This window comes from Trichomycterus rosablanca, chromosome 11 (genome assembly GCF_030014385.1).
Source record: "Trichomycterus rosablanca isolate fTriRos1 chromosome 11, fTriRos1.hap1, whole genome shotgun sequence".
NCBI lineage: Eukaryota > Metazoa > Chordata > Actinopteri > Siluriformes > Trichomycteridae > Trichomycterus > Trichomycterus rosablanca.
The window spans coordinates 27373959-27394663 of record NC_085998.1 but is presented as its reverse complement, the minus strand read 5'-3'; the positions used below and the strand labels follow the sequence as shown (position 1 = coordinate 27394663).

General features: G+C 39.3%; 2 protein-coding genes across 2 annotated transcripts; one reads left to right on the top strand and one right to left on the bottom strand.

Moving 5' to 3' along the window:
* Positions 1-1585: 1585 nt before the first annotated feature.
* On the bottom strand, positions 1586-6760 carry syt19 (synaptotagmin XIX). Its single transcript, XM_063004329.1, has 6 exons — positions 6586-6760; positions 5866-5936; positions 4713-5081; positions 3552-3671; positions 2046-2157; positions 1586-1893 (listed from the first exon to the last, which is right to left on the bottom strand). The coding sequence occupies exons 1-6, from the start codon at positions 6758-6760 to the stop codon at positions 1586-1588; spliced, it is 1155 nt and encodes a 384-aa protein (XP_062860399.1).
* An 11218-nt stretch (positions 6761-17978) lies between these two features.
* Positions 17979-20116, top strand: LOC134322784 (nucleolar protein 58-like). Its single transcript, XM_063004125.1, has 5 exons — positions 17979-18081; positions 18605-18680; positions 18784-19002; positions 19146-19891; positions 20030-20116. Exons 2-4 carry the CDS (start codon positions 18606-18608, stop codon positions 19701-19703), a joined length of 852 nt encoding a protein of 283 aa, XP_062860195.1. The 5' UTR covers positions 17979-18081; position 18605; the 3' UTR covers positions 19704-19891; positions 20030-20116.
* The last annotated feature ends 589 nt before the right edge of the window (positions 20117-20705 follow it).

The window sequence follows — 20705 nt, the reverse complement described above, 5'->3', positions numbered from 1 at the left end:
CTGTTTGAGTTGTTCATTTTCTAAACCTTCATCAGTGGTCATATGAAGCTGCCCTCGGGGCGCTGTTGGCTGGATATATTTTTGGTTGGTGGACTATTCTCAGTCCTGCAGTGACAGTGAGGTGCTTAAAAACTCCATCCTCCGTCTTATACACTCATACCAGCACAACACACACTAACACACCACCACCATGTCAGTGTCACTGCAGTGTTGAGAATGACCCACCACCCAAATAATACCTGCTCTGTAGTGAAAAACAGCATGAAGGGCGGCTAAAAAAGCATGCAGAGAAACAGATGGACTACAGTCAGTAATTGTTGAACTACAAAGTGCTTCTATATGGTAAGTGGAGCTGATAAAATGGACTGTGTTTGTAGAAACAAGGAGGTGGTTTTAATGTTATGGCTGATCTGTGTATGAAAACTATGAAAGCGAGTCCAACCCAGAGCCGACCCATGGCATATCTGGTACAGGCAAATTCTAAAGAGAAAAAATTAATTCTAACTCACTAATACTATGTAACTATTTATCATAACTTCATTGTCTAAAAATGTGATCTCCTTGATGTGCGATCCACATGTCCAGGCATATACAGGCAGGTACCTGTAAGTCTAACTAGAATGTAAAGAGGAAGGTTTGATTTGCAAGGGAGATGCTAGACATGTGGAACACACATCAAGGAGATATATCAGGGCTCACATTTTTAGACAATAAAGTTATGATAAATAATTAAACAGTAGTAGTGAGTTAGAATTACCTTTTTTCCCCCATCATGGGCAGGCTCTGGGTTGGACTCGCTTTCATAGTTCTCATTTCATTCTGCAACATCATTATAATTAAGCTATTCTGCATTTTTATTTAATAGGAATTCATGCAGGTTATTAATTAGATTCTTAATCCATTTTAAACTACATGCAAAAAGCAACATTACATATATTTTACATTTGTTAAGTATTATAACTATTGTAAAAATAGAATAACTACATTATTTTTTCAACTCAATCAACCCAAAAACAAAACAGAAAGAAATACGTAAACAATGGAGCCCTGTATGCCCCAAAATTCTATGTTTTAATTTTTTTTGTGATGTATTGTTTTAATTAGTTGTTTGTGGTCTATTATCTAGACACTGTTTATCTATTGAAATCTTGTCTCAGTTTACCTTTTGATATTTGATCATTGTCTCGATAAAGTAAATCTAGGTGAAGTCCAGGCTTCATCTTATTTTTTCGATATTTTTGTTATGTATTTTGTCATATAATTTCTCTCTCTCTCATTATATATATATATATATATATATATATATATATATATATATATATATATATATATATATATATATATATATATATACCTGTATATATATATATATATATATATATATATATGTATATATATATATATATAATATAGACATCACCTTCATTGGAAAGTACATATAGTCATATAGGGTACAACAGTGTGTTATGTATTAGTTTTAATTTCATAAATAAAATATTTAAGTTTGAATAAGATGTTTTATGCTAGACAATGTTAACCATCAGAATGTACCATTCTATGATTTATTTGCTAGGTGTGTCTATTTTTATAAGTAGAGCAAATGCCATTCGGCTACTGGTTGGCGAAGCGTTTGCATCATCAAACTCCAGTGATCGTCCTCCTCACCCTCTCTTTTTCCAAAGCTCAGCTGACCAATCAGACTCTTGGAGATCTTTTTCTGGTGGCAAACTTCATAGACAGAGAGCATGATGATGCACTTCTTTATCTGAGTTTTAGGCAGTCGGAAGACCAGGACTTCATTGAAAACAGTGACATGCAAGCGAGTCTTTTCTGTGGTCCTTTGGTGTCGGGTCCTTGACCCATTGCATAGAACTTTAGTTCTGGCATACAATGCTGAAAACCAGAATAAGGGTTTATTACAATATGTGACATTGTTTAGATACAGACCAAGTAAAAAAAACACAGATTTAAATTCAATGCACCAAAAACTTGCACTATACATCATCTGTAGACGTTTTTAGTTTGTGTTTTAAAGTTTTGTTTACCTTTTTTCATCTCACTCGACCTGAAAACTGTCTTGATCTTTAGGACTCCCACCTCCAGTCGATGAGATGTAGGCAAGTATTTTAAAGAAAGAAGGATTTCGCCAACAATGTCCTGCAAAATAAAACTATGGGTGTGTTCGAAAACCTAGGGAGCTGCCTGTCTTACTGTCTACATAGGCAGCTGACTTAGTAGAGAGGATTCTAATAAGTTAGTGACTTAAAAGGCAGGTTATTCGAACGCACTACTTAGATAGCGATTCCATCGGGTTTAGCATTTCGCGTTTAGCATTTAGCATCTCGCCATTAAAACCAATAAACTGAGGTAGCACAGCACGCTAACGTCAATAACATCTCCCTTCATGTACCGATAACGGTTAAATTTCCTGACAAGCCCGAACTTGCAAATAAAAACACTCGGTACAAGTTTATACAAGTTGAAAATAACTCCATTCGTTTCTCCGCCCCGTCAGCCATGAATGCTGGGATTGTCTTGATCACTAAGGCAGCGTCAGACGCTCACTCGTTCTTGAGCCAAAATAACATTGAAATATTAAGATGCCTCAGAAGTGAGGATTTTAAGGCATCTAGGATTTCGAACAGCCTCATTCTCGGGAGCGCGCACAGGATGACGTAAAATGCTGCCTATGTAGACAGCACACTAGCTTTTCGAACACACCCTAAGAGTACCAATGCTTTTCAGTTGTCATTATTCATTATATGAAACCTAGACACATACTAAAACTGTAACTAACATTATTTAATTTAACTTAAATAATTTAAATAACATTGTTTAAATTAAATGTTTTTTGTAGATATTGTGGTAACAGAGTGTTTTTGAAAGAAACCCCTCTGGGTAACAGGAATATGGTTAAATATAACAATACTACATATTTGGTGTAATTCGTCATCTAATATTCAAACTCAGGTCTCTGTAGCATAGTCAGGCCCTCAACAAACACAGCTGGTTGTGAAATATAAATGCATGGCTCTCTATAAAATCTGCCATGGACCTGTATTTAAAAAGCAATCAGTGACTTCACGTGTGGCCCTCGTTGGTCAGCAAAGATGTGGTGCACATGGCAGAGACTAAAATTGTGAGAAAAGCTGTATGACAGACCATGTCTCAGGTCCAGCAAAGTCCAGAGTCCAGCCCATGGGCAGATTTTATCCGGATCATAGCTTTCCACTTTATTTCTTAATTTATTTGTCGGTGGCCAATGATACTTACAATCCAATATGCTGCTGTAGCATGTTCAGAAATTGCACAGTTTATTCACTTTGACATAAACCAATAACTGATCTCTGTTATAAACTTACAGAACAACTGTAGGTCCAGATTTACACCACATATTAGCTATTTATTTTTAAACCTTTTATGGAAGGCACGCTGGCTCTGTGAGTAGCACTGTTGCCTCACAGCAGGAAAGTCCTGGGTTTGATTCTTGGATGGAGCGGTCCAGGTCCTATTTGTGTGGAGTTTAAATACTTGTTTTTATGCAAACTTACTTTCCTTGGTTTTTGCAGGTCCTCCAGCATTTCCAAGGGATATGACATTTGTAGACTGCTCAGAGGTGCACGGACCTCTCCCAAAATACCATGTCTAGGGTATTCTTTAAAATCTCTGACCTGTCAAAACAACAAAAATAATATTTACAGTGTTTTGGTAGGGAGATAGTTTAAGATAGAATCTTATACTTAATTCTCAGATTGTTTATTTAAAATACATTGAAGGGTATTTAAATTGATCTAATGACAGTGTGCTGTTTTTATTCATTTATTCATTTATTTATTGTATGTGTTACCACCAACTTATCCTATTCAGGGTTGTGGTGGGTACAATTAACACACACACACACACACACACACACACACACACATCTAGGGGCAATGTAGTGTCTCTGGTTGAACTGAATTCATGTCTTTGGACTGTTGGAGGAAACCGGAGCTCCTGTAGGAAATCCACACAGACATGGGGAGAACATGCAAACAACACACAGAAAGGAAAAAGTACTGCTCCACCTGGGAATTGAACCCAGGACTGTCTTGCTGTGAGGCAACAGTGCTACCCACTAGGCCAATGTGGCACCTAATTTGTTTTTAATTACTTTACTAAAAATTAAAAAAGCCTATCTTCTTGTGGGGTCTTTTAGTGTGGTTAAGACTGTCAGTGGAATCAAAAACACCTGATTTAGAAATTTCCACAAATTATGCTATCATGATGAGCCTTCCACTGTCAAGACAGAGGTCTCCAGCAGTGGTCAAAAGATAGCACTGCTTAATGGGACACAACTAGAATGTAAGAATAAGGAAACATTGCATAAAGCGAATATAAAAAAAAAAATGCATGTTAAAGAAAGGATCAGCTGTTTATGAGCAAAGATGAATTAAGGTTAGCTACTTATACAGTTAGCTAAAAATGTATAAGCGGATTTAAAAATAACCTAGAATTTGGGATTTTTACAATCTACCTTAATCTACCACAAATATTTACCATAACATTATTAAAAGATTCTTTGAATCTCCAGAGATGTTTGTCTATACAGTGCTGAACTACAGTGCTCCCTTGGACGCCAATTAAATTCTAATTTATTGCTTTTTAAACTGAAGCAAACCATGTGACTGTCTCATCATACTACCGTCTTTCAGAAGCACAATAGAAACCCTCACCTCTAGTCGTACTGTGACGTTGGGCACGTCCTCCTCAGACAGAACGCAGGAGAACTGATCTCCAAACATAGGATTGCAGCTGTTTTTAACCCGGTGTGTCTGCCACTCCTGAAGTACACCAGTCAGCTCCTGCTCATTGTCCCATAACACTCGCACAAAGACAAAGGGATCCACACTCCCACTGGATTCTCTTGCTACCAGGTCCTGTGCCTCAAGAACAGTCAACACCAACTGGGACTGTGACTGATCGTAGAAGAGCGAGAAGCGCAGCGAGCCCTGAATTTCCTCTTTAGGAATTTCCCCCAGACTATCAGTACTGCTGCCCAGATCAAAACTGCGGAGCAACTTGCTATTATGGAAGGACTGCTGCTGAAAGAGTGGAATGGTGCAAATGTCCATATGATAATCAAGCAATTAATTAAGCAATTACGTAATTAATTACAATAACCAACCGATACAATAATCAACCGATAACCTTCTTTGTATTTTTTCCAGGGGCCACGTCTGGGTAGCCCATCATCACCAAACCTACCTGGCGGTTGGATTCACTGTTAAAAATTGCTTCTAGGTGTGAGTAAGTAGGTAAAAACGCAACTGTCCAGGGTGTATTTCATTGTGTGCCCATTGTTTCAGGGATAAACTCTGGACCCATGATGACCAAATGATGATTAAAACAGTACACTGATTTACCCCCAAGCTGAATCTGGACCCAAGTGCAGTGGTTAAACAGAATCAGAACAAAGGAAACCTACAAGAGAGCAACTAAAACAGGAAAAATTTATTTCATTGCCTTTGGAGATATTGGTGAAAACGATGAATAAACACTATTAAGTGAGTGTTTCACCAATCAATAAATAAATGGCTTAACTGGCTTTAAATATTGCGTGATTGCTAGGTGGAACTGTGTGACATGTTAACTACTCAATCCACCAATATGGACTTCTCCCTCTGCTCTGACTCACAAGGCAATAGGAATAGCAGATCCATGATCGATTTATCAATCAATAGATAGATAGATAGATAGATGGATGGATGATCTTTGTTGATTTGCTCTATTATTCAACTGACAAACACCTAAATAAGTTAAGAAATCCTTGTTTTCTTTGGGAGGTGTTGAATATTTTAATTGCAATTGTAGGTTTTGACGACTCACCTGGAAGTCTGGAATCTGGGTGCTTTGCATATTTCCATTCTTTGCAGGCTTACTCATTGAGTCATTAAAGTCTGCAGTCAGATATTGTACAATTTTAATACCAACATTAATCATTAATTCTTACAAGAATGTTAATATGCATGAAAAAAAACCTAAACATATACTATATGATTAAAAGTATGTGTACGTCTGACTATGAACTTGGACATTCCATTCAAATGTTAAGTAACCACACTTCCTGTCCTATTTATTTTAGGTGTTGAATGAAAATTTGGTCCTTGTGTCCATTAGGAGTCCTATCCATCTGTGTGGCCTATTTTAGCCAGCACAGAAAGCACAGAGTCACAGTGTGACCAGTTATTATCCTATTTAAGTATGCTAAGGCAGCGATCCCCAATGTTGTGCATTAGAAGGGGTTTGCTTAGCTTGTGCATCAAAGGGTTAAGTTAAATTTATCTGTACATTTCTTTATATAAACAGTTGACTCAAGCAACACCATCTGACTCTTAGGTACATAGAAACTAAGGCTGAAAACTGCTGTAGATTTTCAACACTGTTCAAAGATTTACCTACAGAGTTACATATGGTTTGTTGTTACTTTTGTTCAGTTTTTATTTCTACATATGGTATAACTGTGTTTTATTTACAACAGCACTAGCAAAAAAGGCAACATTATTTTACTTTGATTTATGTATTTACAACTGTGTGCATTAAACGTACCAGTATGTTTGGAGGCAGGTTGATACTTGCAGTATTTGTAAATTTGCCATATCAGCAAACAGAGAACCAATATGATGAGAAGGCTTGAAATTCCTAAAATGTAGTATTTGACTTCCTGTGAGAAAGGTATCTGAATGTCCCACAGGGAGCTTAGGAGAAAAGTGAAAAGCACCATGTTTCCCAGCCATGTACAGCTTCATAGAGAAAAAGACGCAGTGTTACTTTTCAAATCATGCAAATGCAAAACTGGCACTTGTGTGATAGGCTGACTGTTATACTGGGTATAAAGCTACTTAGTTACATGTAATACCTTGTAATAGTTCAATAACAAACTAATTTGTTCAGTAGTTACATAATACATAATATCAAATTACACACTAGTAAATAAGCACATTAAAACCTTAGTGTTTACTAACCTAAAAGGAAATAAGACCAAATCCTACCTTTTTTCAAATACTTTTCTGTTCTAGTTGTTGAAAAACATAGAGACAGTTAGAGTTAGTTATCGTCCATCTTTAAGTTGACTGACTAAAGTCAACAACTGTCAGATGATCAGCAGTCACATAGAAAACCAGTTAGAGCACTTTCTTATTTATTAAGTCTAAATGCCTCCTTTCCTTCTTTAATACAAAGCCAGTTCCAAATATGTTGGAATAGTAGGAAAAATCTAAATGAAAAATATAATGTTTTAAGTAATCAACTTTAATTTAATATATAAAACAAACGAACAAACAAAAAATGCAGTGTTACATTTACTTTAACTTTTATTTCATTGCAGACAGTATATAACAAGATATTTCATGTTCAGTCTATTCAACTTTCATTTGTTAATATACCTCCATTTCTCCATTTCAGGCCTGCAACACATTCCAAAAAATTTGGGACGGTAAAGCATTTACCACTTTGCAATGTTGCCATTCCTTCTAAAAGACTTTAAAGGTGTTATGTTGCCTCATTCTTCTTGCAAACAAGTATCAACAATACACATTTCCACTATGTGATGGTCCATCTCAGATACCTTCAAGCTTAGAGAACTTAATGCAATTTCTTGACATGGTAAACAAAAGGCTTTCTTGGTCATTTTTGTATTTGCCTGCAGAACACAAATATTGCAGTCAAATATTGCCAAAAATGACGTTTCCACTTTCCATCAATCACAGTGGCATGTACTCAGAAGTCAGCACCATTTTTAGATGTTATTGATATATGACTTCTGCTTTGCTTAGTAAAGTCTTGAGTTTTAACCTTGCTCTTTATGCATAGAGATTTCTGTAGAGATTTTATTATTGATATGCACTGTAGTTTGTAGAATCCTTAATGTCCTTGCAATCATGTGTTAAGAAATGTTGTTCTTAAACTGTAGGATTACTTGCTTATGCAGTTTCATAACTCATCACATATACACCGACCAGGCATACCATTATGGTTATTGCTGGAGCCTATCCCAGCTTTTCAATGAGCGCAAGGCACACAGTAACACCCTGGACGGGGCGCCAGTCCACTGTAGTGCAGACACACATACACACACACAAAGATACACACTAAGATACACACCCATTTACCTATAGGGTAATTCAGTGTCTCCAATTAATCTGACTGCATTTTTTAGGACTGTGGGAAGACACCAGAGCTTACTGAGGAAACCCACGCAGACACAGGGAGAACATGCAAACTCTGCACAGAAAGGACCCAGACTGCCACACCTGGGGATCGAAAAGAAATACAAACACACTGGGCTGACTGTGTTTGCGTGGCGTAAGTAATGTCTTGTTGGTTTTAGGTCTGTTTGCTAGTGAACATGTGACATGACTAATGTTTACTTTACAGTTCAAATGGAATATTAGTTTAAACATATTACAGTTTTAATGAGAAAAGCATTCGAAAAACAAACCTTTCACATACCAGCACACATAATTTATAATTTATCAATACAAACCTCTGTTTTACATATGAATATCTAGTTTAGGTTGAAACATTTTGAACAAAAATGCAATAAAAACAAAAAAAAGTTGTTGATTCTCTTAAACTTTAATTAACTGACAAAAGTTCAAAAAAGACCTTAATTGTTTTGGCTGACCAACATGGTATTCACATTATTCTGTAAATTTAAGCAAATATAAACGAATAGGACTTGGATCAAGTGTTGCAAGTATCAAATTCTAAATATAAACAAATGTAGAATTTGATGCCTGCAACACTTGTTCCAAGTCACCCAACAATGATCCAAAACATATGTCCAGGACAATCTGGATATATTCTGTACAAGGAAATGGTCTCAAATTCCATTCTCTGTTTTCTCCAACCTTATAGGACATATGAAATACATAACATGTCCAACAAGCTCATAGTCAGGTGTCCAAATACTTTTGGCCATATAGTTACCAAACCAGCAGAATCCAATACTTGGACTGTCCTAATTGCAGATGTGTGTGAATAAGTGTAAGTGTAAATATCTATAATGAAACGAGGACAGAGCTACAAACTAAAGGCTTAAGCCCAGTGTCTGTCCAGATTTCTCCCTGCACCCACCTCCCACTCACACTGATACGTTTTTATCTTGCTTCTGTCCATAGAAATGCCTTCCTTCCTCTAAAACAAAACTAAGATCTGTTATTTGTTTGACCTACTTTCATGGTTGTGTTAAGCCTTTAAATATTTATTCTCATAAACTCCACACTCCTCCATCATGGTAAGGAGAGCCACCTAGTGCAATTTTTACATAAGCATTTGAAGAGCAAAAGGCACATGCTGGTGCAGACATCATCACTGGCTGCAGGAGTAACAAGGTTTATATAAGGCTGAGGGCTGCCACATAGCATCAAAGGGTAAAGTTCAAACCTCGTCCACAGTTAATGAAGAGTTTGACGCTTTACTTATGTCCATGGGGACATAAATTGCATTCTCTAAATTGCCGTCAAATGTGAGTGGGTGAGTGTGTGTGTGTGTAAGGTGTATGCTGCCTTATAATAGACTGGTTGTACTTCTGCTTTGCATTCAGTGTTTTGGGAGATGCCTGGCCCACTGCCTTTGACTTGTTTAACAAGAATAAAATTACTAGTGAAAAGTAATAAATAAATACCATTTATATGGTTCTTCTTTTTCTTCTCCTTCTTATTATTATTGAGTGGCATGGTAGAACTGGTAGAGTGGGTGCAGCACAAAAACTTGGGTCTGAGCCGCTCAGGTGGCACAGTGGTAAAGTACGCTAGCTCACCAGAGTTGAGGTTTCGAATACATCGTATCGAACCTCAGCTCTGCCTTTCCGACTAGGCTGGGTGGCAGTATGAACAACGATTGGCTGTTGTTCTTAGGGGTAAGAAAGTCGGATCATAGGTCCTCATAACTGGTGCGACTGCGGCCCCTGCTGGCTGACTGATGGCGCCTGCACAGGGCTAAGGAATAATGCTGATGGGGGTGTGTCCCTCCGTACACAGTGCCTGTCAAGTATATGAACTCGACTCGAAAAATGCCGTCTGTACTGACCGTACCGGAGGGGGCGCATGTCAGTTGAGAGGTGTCCTCAGTCAGCGGTGAAGGGTCGAATCAGTATAGAGGACGCATTCCGGGTAATTGGACACGACTAGACTGGGGGATAAAAATTGGGGGGAAAAAGAGAGGGGAAATATATATATATATATATATATATATATATACAGTATGTACGTGTCTGTGTGGGTTTCCTGCCACAGTCCAAAGACATGTACTGTAGATACAAAACTGAATCTTGGGTAACCAGTCATGAATGCAACCAAACTTATAAAACAGGAAGTTAAAATCCTAATAAATAAATAGTAGATAATTATTTTCACTGTCTGTTTCATCCTGGTCAAGGACAATCTGACACACTGGGTGCAAGGCAGAAAAACAACCTGGACAGGGTGTCAGTCTATCGTAAGGCATCACACACTCACACATTTATGGAACCATGCAGGTGACATCCTCACTCACTCCCTTTCTTAACCGCTTATCCAATTAGGATCACGTTGGGGTGCTGGAGCCTATCCCAGCTTTTAATGGGTGCAAGGCACACAGTAACACCCTGGACAGGGTGCCAGTCCATCGCAGGCCAGACACACACACACACACACATTCACCTATAGGGCAATTCAGTGTCTCCAATTAACCTGACTGCATGTTTTTGGACTGTGGGAGGAAACCGGAGCTCCCGAAAAAAACCCACACAGACATGGGGAGAACATGCAAACTCCGCACAGAAAGACACGCCTGGGGATGAAACCCAGGACCTTCTTGCTGTGAGGTGACAGTGCTACCCACCGAGCCATCGTGCCACCCTTGGTGTCATCCTGTAAAAATAAAAATAATGCATGACCCCACTATAGTAATGTGTGGGAACGAGATCCTTATGCAAGGCCATGACAATGAGATAACTAAGTCCGGTCATGACTTTGTCCTGGATGAATCATCTTTGCAAATCTTGTTCTCATGCCTGTCATATACATAAATCCCTTGAGAGCATATACAGTGTATCACAAAAGTGAGTACACCCCTCACATTTCTGCAAATATTTCATTATATCTTTTCATGGGACAACACTATAGAACTAAAACTTGGATATAACTTAGAGTAGTCAGTGTACAACTTGTATAGCAGTGTAGATTTACTGTCTTCTGAAAATAACTCAACACACAGCCATTAATGTCTAAATAGCTGGCAACATAAGTGAGTACACCCCACAGTGAACATGTCCAAATTGTGCCCAAAGTGTCAATATTTTGTGTGACCACCATTATTATCCAGCACTGCCTTAACCCTCCTGGGCATGGAATTCACCAGAGCTGCACAGGTTGCTACTGGAATCCTCTACCACTCCTCCATGATGACATCACGTAGCTGGTGGATGTTAGACACCTTGAACTCCTCCACCTTCCACTTGAGGATGTGCCACAGGTGCTCAATTGGGTTTAGTCCATCACCTTTACCTTCAGCTTCCTCAGCAAGGCAGTTGTCATCTTGGAGGTTGTGTTTGGGGTCGTTATCCTGTTGGAAAACTGCCATGAGGCCCAGTTTTCGAAGGGAGGGGATCATGCTCTGTTTCAGAATGTCACAGTACATGTTGGAATTCATGTTTCCCTCAATGAACCGCAGCTCCCCAGTGCCAGCAACACTCATGCAGCCCAAGACCATGATGATACCACCACCATGCTTGACTGTAGGCAAGATACAGTTGTCTTGGTACCTCTCACCAGGGCGCCGCCACACATGCTGGACACCATCTGAGCCAAACAAGTTTATCTTGGTCTCGTCAGACCACAGGGCATTCCAGTAATCCATGTTCTTGGACTGCTTGTCTTCAGCAAACTGTTTGCTGGCTTTCTTGTGCGTCAGCTTCCTTCTGGGATGACGACCATGCAGACCGAGTTGATGCAGTGTGCGGCGTATGGTCTGAGCACTGACAGGCTGACCTCCCACGTCTTCAACCTCTGCAGCAATGCTGGCAGCACTCATGTGTCTATTTTTTAAAGCCAACCCCTGGATATGACGCCGAACACGTGGACTCAACTTCTTTGGTCGACCCTGGCGAAGCCTGTTTCGAGTGGAACCTGTCCTGGAAAACCGCTGTATGACCTTGGCCACCATGCTGTAGCTCAGTTTCAGGGTGTTAGCAATCTTCTTATAGCCCAGGCCATCTTTGTGGAGAGCAACAATTCTATTTCTCACATCCTCAGAGTGTTCTTTGCCATGAGGTGCCATGTTGAATATCCAGTGGCCAGTATGAGAGAATTGTACCCAAAACACCAAATTTAACAGCCCTGCTCCCCATTTACACCTGGGACCTTGACACATGACACCATGGAGGGACAACGACACATTTGGACACAATTTGGACATGTTCACTGTGGGGTGTACTCACTTATGTTGCCAGCTATTTAGACATTAATGGCTGTGTGTTGAGTTATTTTCAGAAGACAGTAAATCTACACTGCTATACAAGCTGTACACTGACTACTCTAACTTATATCCAAGTTTCATGTCTATAGTGTTGTCCCATGAAAAGATATAATGAAATATTTGCAGAAATGTGAGGGGTGTACTCACTTTTGTGATACACTGTATATTATTCTGTATGCTTTTTGTTAACTGTGGTCAAAATGAAAGGATTGTGTTGCCTTAAGACTTAAGCGGCAGTTAAACGACTGAGCTAATTGCTCTAAATCTACTAATTAAGTTAAGTTAAATAGTTAAATATTAAGTTAATGCTAGATGGATGTATTACCATCTCTGATAGGTGTGTCATTTGTAAAAGCTTTAGTGAGTCAATTGATTATTTATTATTTGATTGTGTCTATATCTATTTCTTTTGGGTGGATGAAATTTTTTTTGGTAAATTCCAATAAAAAAGCCAATATGTTTTGTATATATTTGATAACCCTCTCTTTCAGCCTATTTAATCTTCTATAATTAACCTAATTATATTACTAGCCAAATATTACATTCATAAAACCAAAAATGCTAAAGAATTGCCATCTTTTATTTCTTTTATAAATTCAGATTTGAATACATATTTGCAAACAGTAAATTCCCTGAGCTCCTCTTTAAACAAGAAATTATGTAGATTATTAACTGTCTTAAAGCACGTTAAATTTTTATAAAGATAACGCATTTCTAAGGATTATAAGAAATGTTGTTCTTAAACTGTAGGATTACTTGCTTATGCAGTTTCATAACTCATCACATATACACCGACCAGGCATAACATTATGGTTATTGCTGGAGCCTATCCCAGCTTTTTAATGGGCGCAAGGCACACAGTAACACCCTGGACGGGGCCCCAGTCCATTGTAGTGCAGACACCCATACACACACAAACACACATACACACACACACACACACACTCAGATACACACTCAGATACACACCCATTTTGTCTCCAATTAAGGGTCGAATCAGTATAGAGGACGCAATCAGGGTAATTGGACACGACTAGACTGGAGGATAAAAACTGGGGGAAAAAAGAGAGGGGAAAAAAAAAAAAATATATATATATACAGTGTATCACAAAAGTGAGTACACCCCTCACATTTCTGCAGATATTTAAGTATATCTTTTCATGGGACAACACTGACAAAATGACACTTTGACACAATGAAAAGTAGTCTGTGTGCAGCTTATATAACAGTGTAAATTTATTCTTCCCTCAAAATAACTCAATATACAGCCATTAATGTCTAAACCACCGGCAACAAAAGTGAGTACACCCCTAAGAGACTACACCCCTAAATGTCCAAATTTAGCACTGCTTGTCATTTTCCCTGCAAAATGTCATGTGATTTGTTAGTGTTACTAGGTCTCAGGTGTGCATAGGGAGTAGGTGTGTTCAATTTAGTAGTACAGCTCTCACACTCTCTCATACTGGTCACTGAAAGTTCCAACATGGCACCTCATGGCAAAGAACTCTCTGAGGATCTTAAAAGACGAATTGTTGCGCTACATGAAGATGGCCAAGGCTACAAGAAGATTGCCAACACCCTGAAACTGAGCTGCAGCACAGTGGCCAAGATCATCCAGCGTTTTAAAAGAGCAGGGTCCACTCAGAACAGACCTCGCGTTGGTCGTCCAAAGAAGCTGAGTGCACGTGCTCAGCGTCACATCCAACTGCTGTCTTTGAAAGATAGGCACAGGAGTGCTGTCAGCATTGCTGCAGAGATTGAAAAGGTGGGGGGTCAGCCTGTCAGTGCTCAGACCATACGCCGCACACTACATCAAATTGGTCTGCATGGCTGTCACCCCAGAAGGAAGCCTCTTCTGAAGTCTCTACACAAGAAAGCCCGCAAACAGTTTGCTGAAGACATGTCAACAAAGGACATGGATTACTGGAACCATGTCCTATGGTCTGATGAGACCAAGATTAATTTGTTTGGTTCAGATGGTCTCAAGCATGTGTGGCGGCAATCAGGTGAGGAGTACAAAGATAAGTGTGTCATGCCTACAGTCAAGCATGGTGGTGGGAATGCCATGGTCTGGGGCTGCATGAGTGCAGCAGGTGTTGGGGAGTTACATTTCATTGAGGGACACATGAACTCCAATATGTACTGTGAAATACTGAGCAGAGCATGATCCCCTCCCTCCGGAAACTGGGTCGCAGGGCAGTGTTCCAGCATGATAATGACCCCAAACACACCTCTAAGACGACCACTGCTTTATTGAAGAGGCTGAGGGTAAAGGTGATGGACTGGCCAAGCATGTCTCCAGACCTAAACCCAATAGAACATCTTTGGGGCATCCTCAAGCGGAAGGTGGAGGAGCGCAAAGTCTCGAATATCCGCCAGCTCCGTGATGTCGTCATGGAGGAGTGGAAAAGCATTCCAGTGGCAACCTGTGAAGCTCTGGTAAACTCCATGCCCAGGAGAGTTAAGGCAGTTCTGGGAAATAATGGTGGCCACACAAAATATTGACACTTCAGGAACTTTCACTAAGGGGTGTACTCACTTTTGTTGCCGGTGGTTTAGACATTAATGGCTGTATATTGAGTTATTTTGAGGGAAGAATAAATTTACACTGTTATATAAGCTGCACACAGACTACTTTTCATTGTGTCAAAGTGTCATTTTGTCAGTGTTGTCCCATGAAAAGATATACTTCAATATCTGCAGAAATGTGAGGGGTGTACTCACTTTTGTGATACACTGTATATATATATATATATATATATATATATATATATACTGTATATACAGTGTATCACAAAAGTGAGTACACCCCTCACATTTCTGCAGATATTTAAGTATATCTTTTCATGGGACAACACTGACAAAATGACACTTTGACACAATGAAAAGTAGTCTGTGTGCAGCTTATATAACAGTGTAAATTTATTCTTCCCTCAAAATAACTCAATATACAGCCATTAATGTCTAAACCACCGGCAACAAAAGTGAGTACACCCCTTAGTGAAAGTTCCTGAAGTGTCAATATTTTGTGTGGCCACCATTATTTCCCAGAACTGCCTTAACTCTCCTGGGCATGGAGTTTACCAGAGCTTCACAGGTTGCCACTGGAATGCTTTTCCACTCCTCCATGACGACATCACGGAGCTGGCGGATATTCGAGACTTTGCGCTCCTCCACCTTCCGCTTGAGGATGCCCCAAAGATGTTCTATTGGGTTTAGGTCTGGAGACATGCTTGGCCAGTCCATCACCTTTACCCTCAGCCTCTTCAATAAAGCAGTGGTCGTCTTAGAGGTGTGTTTGGGGTCATTATCATGCTGGAACACTGCCCTGCGACCCAGTTTCCGGAGGGAGGGGATCATGCTCTGCTTCAGTATTTCACAGTACATATTGGAGTTCATGTGTCCCTCAATGAAATGTAACTCCCCAACACCTGCTGCACTCATGCAGCCCCAGACCATGGCATTCCCACCACCATGCTTGACTGTAGGCATGACACACTTTTCTTTGTACTCCTCACCTGATTGCCGCCACACATGCTTGAGACCATCTGAACCAAACAAATTAATCTTGGTCTCATCAGACCATAGGACATGGTTCCAGTAATCCATGTCCTTTGTTGACATGTCTTCAGCAAACTGTTTGTGGGCTTTCTTGTGTAGAGACTTCAGAAGAGGCTTCCTTCTGGGGTGACAGCCATGCAGACCAATTTGATGTAGTGTGCGGCGTATGGTCTGAGCACTGACAGGCTGACCCCCCACCTTTTCAATCTCTGCAGCAATGCTGACAGCACTCCTGCGCCTATCTTTCAAAGACAGCAGTTGGATGTGACGCTGAGCACGTGCACTCAGCTTCTTTGGACGACCAACGCGAGGTCTGTTCTGAGTGGACGCTGCTCTTTTAAAACGCTGGATGATCTTGGCCACTGTGCTGCAGCTCAGTTTCAGGGTGTTGGCAATCTTCTTGTAGCCTTGGCCATCTTCATGTAGCGCAACAGTTCGTCTTTTAAGATCCTCAGAGAGTTCTTTGCCATGAGGTGCCATGTTGGAACTTTCAGTGACCAGTATGAGAGAGTGTGAGAGCTGTACTACTAAATTGAACACACCTGCTCCCTATGCACACCTGAGACCTAGTAACACTAACAAATCACATGACATTTTGGAGGGAAAATGACAAGCAGTGCTCAATTTGGACATTTAGGGGTGTAGTCTCTTAGGGGTGTACTCACTTTTGTTGCCGGTGGTTTAGACATTAATGGCTGTATATTGAGTTATTTTGAGGGAAGAATAAATTTACACTGTTATATAAGCTGCACACAGACTACTTTTCATTGTGTCAAAGTGTCATTTTGTCAGTGTTGTCCCATGAAAAGATATACTTCAATATCTGCAGAAATGTGAGGGGTGTACTCACTTTTGTGATACACTGTATATATATATATATATATATATATATAAAAAACAAAACTTGGGTCTGGATTGATTAGGCTTGCTTGCCTCTGGTCCCTGTCTTTTTATGATTATGTGGTTACTGAAAACGAATGAACTATTATTAATAATTATCATTGTGGTTGCTTTTGTCTAAATTACTTTTTTTGTAAATTAGGTTGCATTATAAGCACATATAGAATGTAAACATTTGAAATGCACTCAAAATGTGCTGATGGTATTGTAGAATATTGTGATACCTCATTCTCTTATTGGATCATTTTGCTCTCACTGTGTCTGTGTGGGTTTCCTCCCACAGTCCAAAGACATGTAGATACAAAACTGTACATGACTGTGTTTGACTGATGAATCTTGGGTAACCAGTCATGAATGCAGCCAAACTTATAAAACAGGAAGTTTTATAATAATAAATAGTAGATAATTATTTAGTATATAATTATTTTTATTTTTATAGTAGATAATTATTTTCACTGTCTGTTTCATCCTGGACAAGGACAATCTGACACACTGGGTTCAAGGCAGAAAAAGAACCTGGACAGGGTGTCAGTCCATCGCAGGGCAGACACACATACACACACAGCTTTTTATTTTATTATCTCTTTTATTTTATATGTGATGGAACAAGATTCTTTTTTTGTCGTTTTGTTATTTTCTTTGATATTTTTTATTTTTTATTGTTATTGAACATATACTGGTTATTGTTGAAGCTTATTTCTGGTAATATGTTCATATACATTAGGTTTATTAATATATATATATTATATTATACTGTTGTGTTTACTGTATACTGTTTCTTTAAATAAAAAAAGGAAAACAAATCACAGATTTTTCATTTTACTGCATTTAACAAAATGTCCCAATTTTTGGGAGGAAATGGGATTTATAGTACCATAATATTGAAAGTAATGTGCAGTAAAAGTAAATGTAGTGCTGTGTGTAAATACAGAGTGAGTGAATCAGTAAGTTAGTGCAGCAGGTAAAAGCGGCGGTGAACAGAACACTGTGTACGTCATAATGAAACAGCCTGTTTAAAAGCAGCGCGCGCGTGCTGGAGTCCTCACTTCACGTTACGTCTCATCAGAGAGAGCAGCAAACGTGTGTTAACCGGTGATAATATCAATCTTCTAATCACATACTGAGGTAAGTTCCTTCTGTAAGATAGTAGATAGTTAAACCAAATATAAACATTATTTCTCGCCCAGGTGGTCCTGGATTTTGTTAAGTTGCTTTGAGACAATGTATATTGTAAAAAGCGCTATATAAATAAAGTTGACTTGACTTGCAGCGGGGTATTGCGCTAACACACCAGTTCGAAACGCGGCGTTTCCACCGGACGGCTGGGCGCCATCTAGCGGGCATAATTGGCAGTGCCTGCAGCAGACACGGTTCTGCTAGGGAGGGAGGGATAGAGAGAAACCTGTGCAGAGTGCATAGGTGTAAAGGGTTCAGCTAAGGGCTGTGACGAGGGTTGGAGGAGGCGTGAGCAGCAATATACCCACCTCGACTGCAGTCAGGAATCCCCCAGCAGCAGACGACAAACTGACTACGCTAAATTGGGAGAAAATGCATAAATAAACATGGAAAAGAAAAATCTTGGGTTACACACACACTATTGTTTCTGATATATTTTCTTGTTGTTCTCGTTTCCTTTTTGCATGTACAGTATGAAGGTGGGTACAATGTGGATACGAATGATCCAGAGGCTGTTTGGTAAGCGTACCAAAGTCCATCGTCTTCCTGTGAGTAAAATGCTTTTTCTTGTTCATATTTGGCCTACCATTTAAAACTAGCCACTATATTTACTTTGATTATAATGCTAATTGTGTTTCTAATACTGTACAGAAGGAGAAAGTGAAAGAGAACGGGACAAATGATTTGAAGGAGGAATTTGCAGATGAGAATAAGGACCAGGAGCACCTGCAGGCAGAAATGAAGACCTCTCAGAAGAGATTGGAAGACAGCCACGAAATCCTGCTGTCACTTCACATGACCTTCAGAAAGCATGCAGAGTGCTCTGAGAATCTTTTGAGTGAGATGGAAAAATTGATAGATGCTATTAAGGTTTGTAAACACTTTATAAAACAGCATACAGTGATCTAAGGTCCCTTCAATCTGTACACTGTATATAAACATTTCCTAATCCTAAAAAAAGCTCAATAAATCAGTGAATAATGTTTATTTCATCTTTGTCTTAAAACACGCAGAAGACAAAAACAGCTGATATGGAAGTCAGTCAGGCCGTCACACCAGTTCCAGGATCTTTCTCTCCATCATCCTCTTCTTTTAGCTCTGCCAGGATCCGTCTTCCACCTATAAAAGAGCTCCAGCATTCCTCTGTGGACAATTTGCACACTGATGATGCAAAGTCATCACAATCCTTCAAGCTAGCATGGGCTGCAAATGAAAGCAGCAATGACACAGAAGAGACATTTCTGACTGGCACTGAGAAGAATGAAATTGATCTGCAAACCGTCGAGGAGTTATCCACAGAACAAGAAACAAGAAGTCTAACTATCGACGACATTCAAAACAAGCCACTTGATGGAAAGATACGTCGTTTGGAGATGGAGTTTCAGGCTGAGAAAGATAAATGGGAGGAGGAGAAGCTGAAACTAAAACATGAGATGGCTGAGGCAAAGCAGAAAAGACAGAAGAAAACTAAAGACCTGAAATTGAAAATCAAATGTCTGGAAAAGGAGGCCAAGCGTGAAAAGCAGGAGAGAAAACAAGCTAAAGGATCTAGAAAAGGAAATAAAGGATGAGAAAGCAATGCTTCTCCTTAAGATGAAAGAGCTAAAGAAGAAACTGAAGATGGAGATAAAGGAGGAGTGTAATGAGAAAGAGATGGAAGAGCACAGGAAGGATGACGAGGAAGTGGATGACGCAGAAAACAAAAATGTCATAAACGTATTTAAAAATGTTGGATTTAGGAGATGTAAGGCAGTGTAACGTAAGTTTACCACATACAAGCACAACACAAATGAGCTGGTAGGTAAAGTCAGTTTTTCTGACTGAGGTAAGATATAATGCCACTTTTACTGACACCTGCTTAACCTTTCACTAATAATTGTTGTTTGTGTTTTCATAGGAAACACCTTGGAGATCTATAGGCAGACATTCAGCCAGACAGACATGCACTGATAAGCCTCAATAAAAGCAATGCATTAAAAAAAAAAAACACACAATGGTCTTTCTTTCTTCTTTAACCTTTGCACCACAGACTGAACCGAGGGTGTAAACAATCAGTTTTCAGCGTTATATCTTTACACAGACGGTATGTGGACAGAATTTGTGGGGTCAGGGCTGTACAGAAAATGTATTCTAAAGGTTTCGGGCACGTCACTTTAGGGGTGTAAGCCAATTTCAAATCAATCTTGCCATCATATATACACTGATGAAGGTGCGGTTTTGAAATGAACACTTTTTGTACATGATGTATAATTAGGGCCCTACTAAATTCACGGGAAAATGAGCTTAATTTTATATTTATGAAATGGTGCAGGCATGCTACACAAAATAAAAGTAATCAAGCCACATAAAACAAGTGCAAATGAATTTCTCTCTTAGTTATCAAAACCACAGCCATGAGGCCCAGATGTAGAAGGATCCCTCCCTCCAAACAACAACAAAGACCCCACACTTTTGGATAAGGAGAGATATATCCATTTGTCACATTTACTAAAAATTAACAAGACACCTTATGAGCTGTTAATCTGTTTACTGCATGATACTGGAGTTACAAGAAGTAACAAGAATGACTTAAG

Bases quoted from the DNA above. Each gene is read 5' to 3' on its own strand.
- syt19 (XM_063004329.1), bottom strand. From the start codon at position 6,760: ATGGTGCTTTTCACTTTTCTCCTAAGCTCCCTGTGGGACATTCAGATA. The intron at 2,158-3,551 runs GTAAGTTTGCAT...TTTATTTTGCAG, and splicing joins ACCTGCAAAAACCAAGGAAA to GACATTGTTGGCGAAATCCT. The intron at 1,894-2,045 runs GTAAACAAAACT...TCTGGTTTTCAG, and splicing joins GTCGAGTGAGATGAAAAAAG to CATTGTATGCCAGAACTAAA.
- LOC134322784 (XM_063004125.1), top strand. From the start codon at position 18,606: ATGAAGGTGGGTACAATGTGGATACGAATGATCCAGAGGCTGTTTGGT. The intron at 18,681-18,783 runs GTGAGTAAAATG...AATACTGTACAG, and splicing joins CCAAAGTCCATCGTCTTCCT to AAGGAGAAAGTGAAAGAGAA. The intron at 19,003-19,145 runs GTTTGTAAACAC...TAAAACACGCAG, and splicing joins AATTGATAGATGCTATTAAG to AAGACAAAAACAGCTGATAT.